At 50.8% G+C, this 12,805-nt stretch overlaps 1 protein-coding gene across 1 annotated transcript in view; it reads right to left on the bottom strand.

Annotated features, from left to right (window-relative positions):
- The window catches only part of LOC104392738 (interferon-induced very large GTPase 1-like), a 7,408-nt gene extending 2,433 nt beyond the window's left edge, over nucleotides 1–4,975 (bottom strand). Inside the window, exon 1 of the mRNA XM_010002173.1 lies at nucleotides 8–4,975. Within this exon, the coding sequence (XP_010000475.1) occupies nucleotides 8–4,975 (4,968 nt within the window). The remainder of the gene's footprint in view (nucleotides 1–7) is intronic.
- Between the last annotated feature and the right edge of the window lie 7,830 nt (nucleotides 4,976–12,805).

Below are 12,805 nucleotides of genomic sequence, written 5' to 3'. Positions count from 1 at the left end.
GCTGGGCTGCTATCATGGTCATCTCATCCAGCTTTTCTTGCAGACGTCTTTGTCCTTCCATGTTCTGTTCCTTGGCAGTGATTTCTCCCACATTTTGGTGGACAAATAGGCAGCTTGGAGAAAGTTTTACTTGCTTCATCCTCAGAAAAGCCTGCACAGCAATCTGAAGGACATCTTGCATTTCTGAAGGGTTTTCTCCAAAGATATTGATGAGGGTCATGTTGCCGATGCCAATGACAAAGGTGGCCAGCTCATTGTCATGATTAAGGGACTGTTTATTGGCCATCTCTATGGCACGAAGTCCTTCTGTGTCGACAACGAGCATGTAATCAAAGTTCAAATCCTGTTGCAGCTTCTCCTCCACTTTAATTAGCTGCATAAATGCTCCCCGAGTGCACCTCCCTGCACTGACGTTAAACTGAAGTCCAAACATGGCGTTCAACAGGGTTGACTTCCCTGTGCTCTGGATGCCAAGAACAGAAAGAACAAATACTCTTTTGTCCCCCAGCTTCTCAATTAAACTGTCAAAGATTGCTCCAACCCATCGTAGTGGTACGTAAGAAGCGTCACCATCCATCAGCTCAATGGGATACCCTGAAACCATCAGATCAGCTGCGATGTCTGGTAGTTTGGCAAAACATTTATCCTTTGACTTCATTGCTTCCAGAGCTTCGTAAATCTGCCCTACCTCTCTCAAAATATGCTCAAGGCCTATGGATGAATCATTTATTTCATTGGAGAGGGCTTCTAACTTAACCAGCATCAGAGACTTCAGGTTGTTTTTTTCATTGCTTTTCTTTATTCCCAGGATTTCAGACCATAACTGGTGATATTTTCTCTTCAGTTCATCAAGGCGATCAGAGGACAGGTCATCCATGAAAACCTTCATCCACTGCAGGAAGTATTTCTTGGTATCTGCTGGCTGTGACTCAAGAAAGCCAAGGACTGATCTCATCAGCTTATTGAGGGGGAATGCTTTATCCAGTTGCTTTCTTCTTATTGCTGACTTCTCTGATTCAATTTGACTCCGATGATGCTCGATGCTCTTGTTCCTCTTCTCCTGCAAGCGAGTGAGTTCTTTGTCCTTTTTGCACCATGAGTACCACAGTTTTCCTTGAAGAGGCAGTAGCTGGGACTTGATCTCAAACAACTTTTCTTTCTTCAGAAGCTTCATCAGGGCCTTTGCCTTTTCTTTAGCTGTCACACACTCGTCTGTATCTTCATCAACTATGAATCCATGCTTGCGAGCTTTGTCCAGGCAAGCATCAAGGCTGAGAAACTTGCTAGATCCTCCCAGAAGATCTCTGATTGTTTTTGTCAGCTCACCCATTAAGTCTGCTTCATTTCTGTTCTTGATACCTATTCTTATTTTTTGGCTAGATCGGCGAGCTGTGACATTCTCTTTCTCAGTTAAAAGACAAACCAAAGGCCTTTGTGACTGCCACAGGTCACGTAGAATTTTCATCCCTTTCTTGTCACTCTGATCAGACTCAGATACAAGAACCACATTCACAGCTGATATCTCCTGTAAAAACTGCAGCTGTTTGTCATGATCCCTCACATCTCCACGCAGGTTACAGAAAGCAACACAGCAGTCAAAGCTGTCATCATCACTGCCTCGGGGACAGTACCAGGAGATCTCCACAACACCTTTCATCAGCAAACAGTCTTTGGTGCTGCCTTTGCAATGTCGGTGGAAAAAAGTGTCGTGCTTCCGTTTGCTCAGCAGAGCATTCAGGATCTGAGACTTGGAAGAGGAGGGAGACCTGCCAATCCGTATGAAGGACACAATGGGTGTCTCTGCCTGACAAATGAGTTTGTTTTTGTAGCTGGTAATTCTGGCCTGCTCTCCTGACTTCTCAACCCCTTTCCAGCTCTTTTTAATTTGGCTGAGGGACCAGAGGGGGAGCTCTATCTGTGAAGTGCACGGGTTTGGTACTAGCAGAGGCAGAGCAAACTGGCAGAAAGCAAGTTTTGTTGAAATGTACTGTCTCATGAAATCATCAGCACAATGAAAAATTGCCATCTGGATGTCCATGGGGTGCACACGACTCTCCCTGGTTGCAGATTCATGGGCTTCATCCTCCAAATCAGTGAAAAAGTCATCAAAGGAATCTGAGGGTTCATGCTCTTCCTTTGTGTTTTTTGGCACAGGTGCGAGTCCTGCATCAGGCTCGTCCTTGCAGGTCAGGTACCTCACCCGATAATCCACGGTTAAAAGCTTTTGCAAGAAGTAAAATGGTAGTTCATTGTCCTTGCTGGGCTGGCTGTTGTGTAAAGATGTGTTGTATATGATGTGGAAATCTTCTGTCCCCATTTTTCTCGGATAGTGACTTTCTAGTTCAAGACGCTTAAGTAAGTGGAGGAACTCTGGGTTTGTAATGGGTTGATTTTCTTTGGGTTTGCTGCTGTCTGATTTGGATTTGGACTGACTGGAAGGCTCTGTTCTTTGAAAAGTGTCTTCCATGTCTTTGATTATACTGTTTTTCTTCAGATCATCACATGTGTCATCGAAGTGCCCATTGATGAAGGAATGCAAGTCATTTTCCAACATCTCCCAATCTTTGAATCCACTGTGCTTTTCCAGGAGAGTTTTTATCTCTGAAGACCATAAGTTTTTCATATGATGTTCCATGAAGACTAAACGCTCATTCTTCTGCTTGGGGGACACCTCTTTATCTTTGGGAGTTATGGTTAGACCTGTCAGCAGCAGGAAGGCCTGGGCTCTGTAAATGTCTTGGTCCTTCAGATTCAGATACTCCTTGTGTCCCATTTGCATTTCATTTATCATGAAGTTAATTTCTGGATATCCAAGGAGGTACTGAAAAGTGCTTCTTTCCACCTGGTATCCTGTGCTGGTCGTAATTAAGAGCACCAACAGTTCTATGTCTTTTTGTGCCCTGTCCTGGAGAAACTGGAGAAAGGAATAAACAGATAGGCTTGCAGTCAAGGTGGCTTTTATCTTTGCTTCATGAATGGCAGATGCGGAGGTTCCTGGTGCATAGGTGACTTCCTGGATGTGTTCCTTCATTTGCAGCAGTGTCTTTGTGAGATCTTCAAGCTCAGAAACATTGGGAGTTTCAGGAAGCATGTCCTCAGTATGGAAGATCCATTGCATAATAAAGGAAGATCTGGGGAAGTCCTTCACAGAATAGATATGAGGATCCAGGAGGCATCTCAGCAGAGACTTGATATAGGTGATGTTTTTTGGAGGTGACCTCTTGCTAAACAGAACAGTATTCACCAGGAACTCCTGCAGTGCTTTGTCCGACAGGCACACGTTGATCCAGACACTGTGGTTTTTGGTTTTTTCAGCCAGATACTGTTTGAAATCTATCAGGGTGAGCAGTTTCTTTTCATCCACCGTCACCTCCCAGGCCTTCACGAGCTCCACGAAAGCTCTGGCCTCTTCCACCGCGCTGACCAGTTCATCCCCAAACATGGTGCCGATGCTGTGATTCGTTAGTGCTTCATACACAGCCCTGAGGCTGCTGCTCATTTGATAGACGGACTTAAAATCACTGCGGTGATTGAACTGGATTATATCCCACACTGGGATCAGCTGAAAGCCCCGGTCGATAACACTCCAGGTTGTGTTATTAGTTACAAGCCCCAGTTTCCACTGAGGAAGAGAATCCGTCTGTGATGGGCCCCCAGTGTGGGTCACGTATAACTGAACTGCTGTGTGGGCACTTCCTCCATCTCTTCCCTGGCTAGATGCCTGTGAGCTGGATTTTGAAACGTCCACGTCCACCCCCATGCTGACGCTGAAGCTGCTGTAGCTGGCCCCCACGTAGCAGTTCAGTGCTTCAGACACTTGTCGCCTCATCTCTTCCCGCTGCTCTGCTTGGAATCCTTCCGTAGATGCTTTCCACCAGAATATCCCTCCAAAGTGGAGGGGACCCTGGTTGACGTGGGACCCAAACCTGCTGAAGAAGCTCGTGCACCTGCTCTTCAGCATGTTAGGCCTGTCTGCTTCCTGGGTGATGCTCAAAAGGTGCTCAATGTCTTGCAGCTCCCGCAGGGCTGCATCTGACAGGCAAAGCTGATGCTTTTGGAAGTAGCAGGAGGCCAGAGGGAGGTACTGGTACTTGGTGGTGCAAATGTAGCTCTGCTCAGAACTGGACTGGTGGGTGTTCTCTGACCGTGAGGAGCTGCTGTAATCTTCACCAGCTTCAACATTAAACCCCCAGAACCCACCTTTGGCAGAAACACTGATGCTGAACCCCAGCTGCTCTATGGACTTGGTGAAAGTGGCTTCTGCTGCAGAGGAGGAGAACTCCTTCCTCTCAAGCAGTGACCCTTGCTCTGGACTGGCAAGCTTGAATCCGTTGGGAACCGTGATGAGCTGGTCTCGCTTTGCCAGCACATCCACAAGGCTGCTGGTTCTGTAAATGCCCTGCAGGGCCAGTCCCCCCGATGCTCGCCTCAGGACCTCCATGTCTGAAACATTCTCACCCCTGTCCACAGATGACTCCTGCTTCTCCAGATGCTTCTGGATGTTCTCCAACACATCCACCAATGACTCCTGCGGTGCTGCCCAGAATTCTTTGGGAATCTCCATGGCTTGCCACAGAGCCTCCTCTTTCTGTCTTATAACATCCTTGCTGTGTCTGCGGCTCTTGTGCATTTCTTTCAGCTCCTTCAGGGCTAGCCTGGCTGCTTCTTGCCTCTCCTTCACCATCTTCAAGCGGTCCTTCTGCAGCTCCTCAAAAGATGTGTTGTTTTCTGTTAGTTCCAGGAGTTTTTGGAGTGCCTTTGTTTCCCAGGGGTACTGTACTTCACATTCCAGCTTAAGGTAGTCTTCATATTGCAGATGCTTCAGGGCTTCTCTGGACTTCACTCCCAGTATCTCTGACAGTTTTGGGAGCCAGTATCTACCATCCAGTCCTTCCTTCTCACATGCTTCTTCCAGGAGTCTTTTAGCAAGAAGTGCCTTTTCATCATTTTCTTGTATGTCCTCCTGGAAACCCATGGCTGTGGAAGAGGAAAACAGACTTTCTTTAAATGGACTAGAATGATCTTTAAGGTCCCTTCCAACCCAAACCAGTCTGGGATACTATGATTCTATGACAATGGATGTTCTTGCTGCTTTCCCATTTGCAGGTTCAACCCTGAAGCTGAGTGTCTATCCTGGATGCAACACACACACCCTTACTTGGCCATACAACCTGCCATGGGCAAGGTGCTGCCTTCAACCATGCCCAGCAGAACTTATAAATACCTAAGTATAGATCACCGTGGACATTCCTGGGTCCCTCAAGTACCAACACAGCCTCTATATCCATCCAACATCCCTGCCTGCACCCTGCAGCCTTTTACCATCCCTATGGGTCTCCTCACTGGCTGGTCCAGCCTGGTGCTCACCAGCCAAGGCACACACTCAAACACTCATCCCATGGGCACCCCCCACTCACAGGATGCATTCAATCCAAATACCCAGTGCTGGGCACATGCGCTCTGACCTGTGGTCCTGCTTTTGCTCACAGCCATTCCTCTCCAGGAGCTGATTCTCAGGACACACATCATTCCTGGGAAAAATTCAGGTTACCCTGTCCAGAGCTGTGCCTGGAGCATCCTGTTAACATTAGGGACTGGAGACTTTGGGTTTTTGGCATTGTTTCCAGGACCCTCTGTCTATCCAGTTTGTGTCCTTTTGTGGTTTTCTCCCTTCTCTTGTTTTCCCATATGCAGTGGAAAGGTCCTTGACTCCCACCAATGACACAGGATGCTTACCCAGGACAGGTCTTGATCTGAGGTGCTTTTGACTGGGCTCTTGGAGCCTTCCAAAGCCCTTAATGTCAGCTTTTCCTTTAAAGTCAGTGATGATTTAGGCAATATGCTCAATTAATGTGGGGTCTGGTTCATCTCACCTCACAGCAGATGCTCCTTTTGGTCAGATGCTCCTTTTAATTCCCAGAGGACACAGGCAGCCTAGGTCTTCAACTCAGCTGAGACAGCACACTGTCACACAGCATTCCTGGTAGGCAAGGCTGGGGTGTTAAGATTAATATGGGGACCAAATAAACGATTCAGGAAGACAAACACTGGGAAGGAAAGTCCCAAAATCCTAAAGTAGAAGAACAGAGAGTCAGGAGATGGCAACCCATCAATGTGAAGGATTCATTCCAGGGAGTGGTGGAGGCCATCCCTTCCCCAGCACTGATGATTTCCCAGCCAGCGAAGAGTAATCAGGGCCTTTTTGGGGTCCAGACCAGAGTTTCACCTAGGACCTAAACCCACACACATATTATGTATGTTAGCCCAAGGACAGTTTAGAAAGCAGACTCATAGAATCATTTTGGTTGCAAAAGACCTTTAAGATCAAGTCCAAGATGTACAGATTTCCTGCTTTCAGAGACTCTTCTGCACACAGCAGAAGGTGCCCAGGAGTGACTCAGGACAGGACTAGTGCAGTGGCTCAAGACTGACTTAGAGGACAGGACTTAAACACTGGAACAATGTCACATGGAGGAAGACCATGCCTGGCCACAGAGTCAAAGAGCAATCTGACTCTAATATAAAAAGGATCCCCCAGGAGAGGGATCCTTATTGAATCATCAAATCACAGATTGATTTGGGTGGGAAAAGATTTTAAAAGGCCGTCTAGTCCAAGCCCCTGCAGTGAGCAGGGACATACTCAACCACATCAGGTTGCTCAGAGCCCCATCCAAGCTGACCTGGAATAGTTCCAGGGATGGGGCATCTCCCACCTCTCTGGGCAACCTGGGACAGTGTCTCAGCACCCTCAGAGTAAAAACTTTCTTCCTTCTCTCTAGTCTGAATCTCCCCTCTTACAGTTTAAAACCATAAACCCTTGTCTCATCACTACAGGCCCTGCTAAACAGTCTGTATACATCTTTGTTACAGGCCTCTTTACGTACTGAAAGGTGCAATAAGGTCTCGCTGGAGCCTTCTCTTCTCCAGACAGGACAACCCCAACCCTCTCAGCCTGTCCCCAGAGCAGAGTGCAGTGCTCCAGCCCTCCCAAACTGTTCTCTAATTCTATGATTCTGTAAAACATCTGTGCTCCCTGGTCAGGCTCAGCCAGCCTCAAGACAAAACTCAAGCCCCTGGAGACAGGAAGAAACCCAGCAGAGTTTGGTCCCCACCAGTGACTCACCAGCAGCTCGTGCACTTCTGCCAGCAGGATGGGGGAAAGAAGTGGAAAAACAAAAGCAGGAAAAACTCCTGGGTCAAGATATGGACAGTTTAGTGAGCAAAGGAATGTAGCTCCAGCTCATCAAGCAAAGCAGAGTGTTTATTCATTCCTTGCCCTGTTTGGGCAGATGTCTCCTTGGGAAGCAGAGCCTCAGCATGCATGAGAGCTGCTTGGGAAGGGAAACATTGCAGCCACCAACATCTTCCCCCTCTTCCGCCTTACCCCCACAGCTGAGCCCAACACTGTGCAGCTCTGTCCCCTGCCAGCTTCTTACCCTTGGCCCGCTATCAACAGTATTTCAGTCTCAGATGCTCAAACCAGCACTGCACTGTGATAGAGAGCACTGACTTCAGCCCAGCCAGACCACCCAGGCAGATTCTGAACTCCCAGCACAGCTTCATATTTCTTCAAGAATAAGGACAAAGCCACATTTGATTGTTAGTGCACACAGAGCACCACTAAGCATATTTATGGAATAACTAGGGATCATTTTCTTCTTTGGAAGCCAATGAGGGGCTGCACCGGGGACCAGAGCACTTTGGGTGGTGAAGTTTAGACTGCAGGAGAGGCTCAGAGAGCTGAATCCCACCATCACTCCATTGAAAGGAAAAATAAAAACTCATGGGGGCTGAAACCAGATCATCTTTAAGGTCTCTTCCAACGCATGATTCTGTGAGTCCCTTTGGCTTCAGGTCAGAGCAGGGTGTCCTATTAATGTTGTTTGTAACCCCAGGGCTGTCACGCTCTTTACCGAGTGGCGCAGGAGAAGACATCACCACCCAAGCTGCCCCACCCCCCAGGACTGCACCCCAGCACCTGTCACTTCTGCACCCCCAATAATGCTGACAGAGAGAATATTTCAGCAAAGGATGTTAACAATGGTGTTCCCCAGATTATCTGTTCAGCTTCTGAGGACAAAAGATTGCCCATAGGGCTGCCTTCCCACCTGCCCTTGGGCCGTGCGGTCTCACGCTGACATGTCCCAGCCTGGTTCCCCATCACAACATCACAGAACAGTTTGGGTGGGAAGGGACTGTAAAGATCATCTAGTTCCAAAACTCTTGCCATAGGCAGGAACACCTCCCACTAGATCAGGTTGCTAGGTTGCTCCAAGCCCCATCCAACCTGGCCTTCAACACTGCCAGGGATGGGGCAGCCACAGCTGCTCTGGGCAACCTGGGCCAGTGTCTCACCACCCTCACAGCAAAGAATTTCTTCCAAGGATCTCATCACAACTTCCCCTTTTGCAGCTTGAAACTGTTCCCCCTCGTCCCATCACTCCCTGCCCTTGTCAAAAGTCCCTCTGCAGCTTTCCTGCACCCCCTTCAGGTCCTGGAAAGTGCTATAAGGTCTTGGCTCCTGATGGGCTTCTCATCACCTACCATGCCCAAGTCCTTCTCCTCAGGGCTTCTCTCCATCCATTCCCTACCCAGCCTGAATTTGTGCTTGGGATTGTCCTGACCCACATGAAGGACCTTGCACTTGGCCTTGTTGAACTTCATGTGGTATGCGCAGGCCAGTCTCTCCAGGTCCCTCTGGATGCCATCCCTTCCCTCCATCCCTTCCTAACCCCAGGGCAGGGAACAAATGGCACCAGGGTGCAGGTCATGCACAGCTCCACAGCCTCCCCAGCTCCTGGGCCCCAGCCCCAGGCATGGCTGGGTTACAGGCAAGTGCACCCATCCTGTCCCACCACAGGGCAGGATAAGTCCTAGCTGGAGGGAGCATTTCCCAGCCTGGGAATGGCATTGCAGCAGGGAAATATCTGTCCAAAGGGGTCTGTCCCTAGAACAGACTACTCCCTCGCCATCCCACCCAGCTGCCAGCTCTTCAAGCCAGGCTTTGTACCTCTGTGTATATCAGTCTGTCCCTGAATCCCGCCTGGATCTCTCCTCCTTCTGCACCTGCTCCTGATCCAACCCTTCTCCCTCGTTCCCTCCCACCTTCCCAGTTCGACTCTTGCAACACACACAGGTCCTCAGAGCTTCCCGCAAACAGGCTGGTGACCAAAGTTTGCTTCCTCCATCCCACACGCAGGGCAGAGAGCACTCACCTGCTGCCCTAAAAAACCCTTTTTTTTCCTTCCGTGGCATCTCTCAAGCAACGGGAAAACATGTAAAATATGAAGCAGAAGACAAAGAAGATCCCCACTCTGTGCTGATCCCTGGCTCACAGCCCCAGAGCTCACCAGCAAGTTCCTACCTTCTCCCTTCGGTGCTCAGCAGCTCCCAGGCTGGTGTCAGCCCACTCCAAACCCACTCTTTATAAATCCTCTGGTCTTCTTTGATAGGTTCCTGCTTCCAGCTGATAGAGGCAGAGAGGAAAGATTACAGCTTTCCGGAAATCAGGCCACTTCATGCAGTGTGTGAAAGTGAAACTGAGCAGCTGCAGCCTGAACTGTTGCTGAGTAATGCAGCTCAGAAGGCACCAGGAGCCCCTGAGGAACACACAACAGGATCCCAAATCATGTCCTGGGCTCTGCACAGGAGTGCTCAGTGCTCCCATCCAGTGCTAACAGGTCCTGGTGAAGCTGCTGCCTGTGTCTGGGGTGAAAGGCAGCTGGGGCGAGGCTGGGCAGGGCTGGGCAGCACTGGGGCTCTTGGCTCTTGGCACTGGAGCAGCTGCAGCCTGAACTGTTGCTGAGTAAGGCAGCTCAGAAGGCACCAGGAGCCCCTGAGGAACACACAACAGGATCCCAAATCATGTCCTGGGCTCTGCACAGGAGTGCTCAGTGCTCCCATCCAGTGCTAACAGGTCCTGGTGAAGCTGCTGCCTGTGTCTGGGGTGAAAGGCAGCTGGGGCGAGGCTGGGCAGGGCTGGGCAGCACTGGGGCTCTTGGCTGGACACCTCCAGACCTGCTCCTCTTACCTGCAAATCACCAAATCACAGATTGATTTGGGTGGGAAAAGATTATTAAAGGCCATCTAGTCCAAGCCCCTGCAGTGAGCAGGAACATACTCAACCAGATCAGCTTGCTCAGAGCCCCATCCAACCTGACCTGGTAGGGTTCCAGGGATGGGGTATCTCCCACCTCTGTGGGAAAGCTGGGCCAGTGTCTCATCATCCTCAGCATAAACAATTTCATCCTTATTTCTAGACCAAATCTCCCCTCTTTCAGTTTAAAACCATGATCCGTTGTCCTATTGCTAAAGGCCCTGCTGAAAAGTCTGTCTTACCTTTATTATAAGCCACTCTAGGTACTGGAAGGTGCCCTAAGGTCTCCCTGGAGCCTTCTTTTCTCCAGACTGAACAAGCCTAACTCTCTTAGCCTGTCTCCAGAGCAGAGCTGCTCCAGCCCCCACATCATCTCTGTGGCCTCCTCTGCACTCACTCCAACAGCTCCAAGTCCTTCTTGTGTTGGGAACCCCAGCACTGGAGCCAGCACTGCAAGGGGTCTCACTAGAGCAGAGCAGAGGGGGACAATCCCCTCTCTGGCCCTGCTGGTCATGCAGCTGGGGATGCAGCCCACGACATGGTTTCTGGGCTCCCAGCACACAGTGCCTGCTCATGGTGAGCTTCTCATCACCCAACACCCCAAGTCCTTCTTCTTAGGGTTGCTCTCCATCCCTTCATCGTGCTGTGGGACAGGATGGCCCCTGCACCCTGTCTCTGCCTTCTCCTGACTGGCTGGCTGATCTTCCAGCTCCCCAGAGCCAACCTTGCCAGCTCTGGGATGCTCTGGATGAGGTGAGATGGTGGGGACAGGGGACAAGTCCAGCCCAGCAGCACGAGGCACAGAGCAAGGGGCCAGGTGAGCCCCTTGGGGGTGAGTGGTGCAGTCACTGTGTCCGTGGGTCTGTAGGATCCCCCAGCACACATGGACATGAGGCTTGAGCTCTGCATTTCCTTGCTTTATTCCACATGGTCACAAATACCACAAAAATCACTTCTTCAAGGTCCCTTCCAATCCAAACCATCTGCCCTGGGGTATATGCTGCAGCCCTCAATCCCAAGGGCAGCATCCCTCTGGCTGCCCTGAGGGAAGTGCTCCCACCCATCAGGCACTGCTCCAGGGGCTGTGAGAGCACTGGGAGCCCTGCCAAAGCAGTGCCTCTTGGCATCCACCATCCTCAGGAGGTGTCTGGAGCATAAACTTTTGACCAGAGATAAGAAAAATGAGGGGTTTTTCCTGAAAGCACGTGAGCCTGAGGAGCAGCTCCTGTTTCAGGGACTGCCTGAGCCCTTTCAAAGAAGGATTCTGATTTCAGAGAAACAGAGTGGCAGCTCAGCTGAGCAGAAGGCAAGAGGAAAAAAGGAACAAAATCAGTCTGCCAGGGTGCAGCAGCGGCAGTCCAGAAAAGCAAACTGCTCCGTAGTCTCCCGTTATTAATTGATGTAATTAATGGAGAAGGCAGTGGCTAACATCACAATGGGGCTCTCAAAGCCTTCCTGCAAAAGTGTCTCCCTCTTTGTTGGCTGGAATTGCAGAAGGGGAGCCCCAAAAACACCCCAAAGTGGGGAGCCTGGGCCAGGGTCTGACCACCCTTTCCATGAAGAAATTGTTCCCAATATCCAACCTAACCCGTCCCCAGAGCCACAATGTCCCTTTCACAGAGAAAACGGGTGCAGGGATAAAGAACAGCTCAGGGTGACACTGTGTGTCCTCCTACCATCATCATCTCTGTACTTATCCCCTTGAGTGACCCCTGGAATCTGCTCTATGGCTGCCTCAGAGGGACCTCAAAGGATGGGCATTACTCCCCAACCACAGCCCTACATTCAGAGCCCCCCCAAACTTGTGTCCCCCCCTCAGCCCACCTCTTTGTGACCCAGCTGCCTCTCCCTGCCCAGCTGGGCCTCCTGGACCCCCTACCTTATTTGGGGAGTCTTCAGGATCCAGCCACAGCCCCTGGACCCCTCAAAGCACCCAAAACTCAGGGTGAAGGTTATTGAAGAAGTGGTGGTGGCTCAACACCTCCATGGGGAATTGGCTCCTGTCAGGCAGGGGGAGAGTGGTGGAGGATGGAATCTGGGAGCTGGAACCCTTCTGTCCTTCCCAGGAAGGTGTTCATTGAGGCTGAGCATCCTGCTCCGTGCTGTTCTCTGGTCCTCCTACCAGCTCCAAACACCGAGGCCACAGATTTCGGCAGTGCAGCTGTTGGTGAATTCATCCCTCCACACTAGTCCCTCTGCCCTATGGACAGACAGATGGACAGGCCACTGTGCCCCATACCTGGAGGGTCATTCCTAGGGGTGGGCTGGTTGCCACAGGATCCCAGGGAGCTGGAGGGCCAGTATGGCTCAGCCCAGCTTGCCCAAGCCAGTGGGACCCCATGGGAGCCAGTGGGCCAGCCAAGTGGGTTGAGGGGCATGAGGGGCAATCACCCTCAACTTGTGCCACCCAGGGCCTGGTGCCCACCTCCCTGTCTTGCTGGCCAGCATTGGCCATGTTTGATCTTCTTTGAGGGAACACGGTGACCTCGGGGCTCCCTCTGGCATCACGTCTGCATCAAAGGCTCAGTTCCAGCTGCTGCTTCATCCTCCCATAGCATCACCTTCCTTCTCACAGGCTCCAGGACATCCACAGGAACATCACCTTCACTCTGGAGAGAGAGCTCACGGTGACCACCACCCACCCGGGGAGGACCAGCCCCCAGTCTCATCATGGCTGCTGCCCACCCAGGACCCACGGCCCCAGGGTGG

The sequence above is a fragment of the Chaetura pelagica genome, unplaced genomic scaffold, assembly GCF_000747805.2.
Source record: "Chaetura pelagica isolate M959 unplaced genomic scaffold, ChaPel_1.0 scaffold107, whole genome shotgun sequence".
In the NCBI taxonomy this organism is placed as follows: domain Eukaryota; kingdom Metazoa; phylum Chordata; class Aves; order Apodiformes; family Apodidae; genus Chaetura; species Chaetura pelagica.
This window is presented reverse-complemented; position numbering and strand designations above follow the sequence as displayed.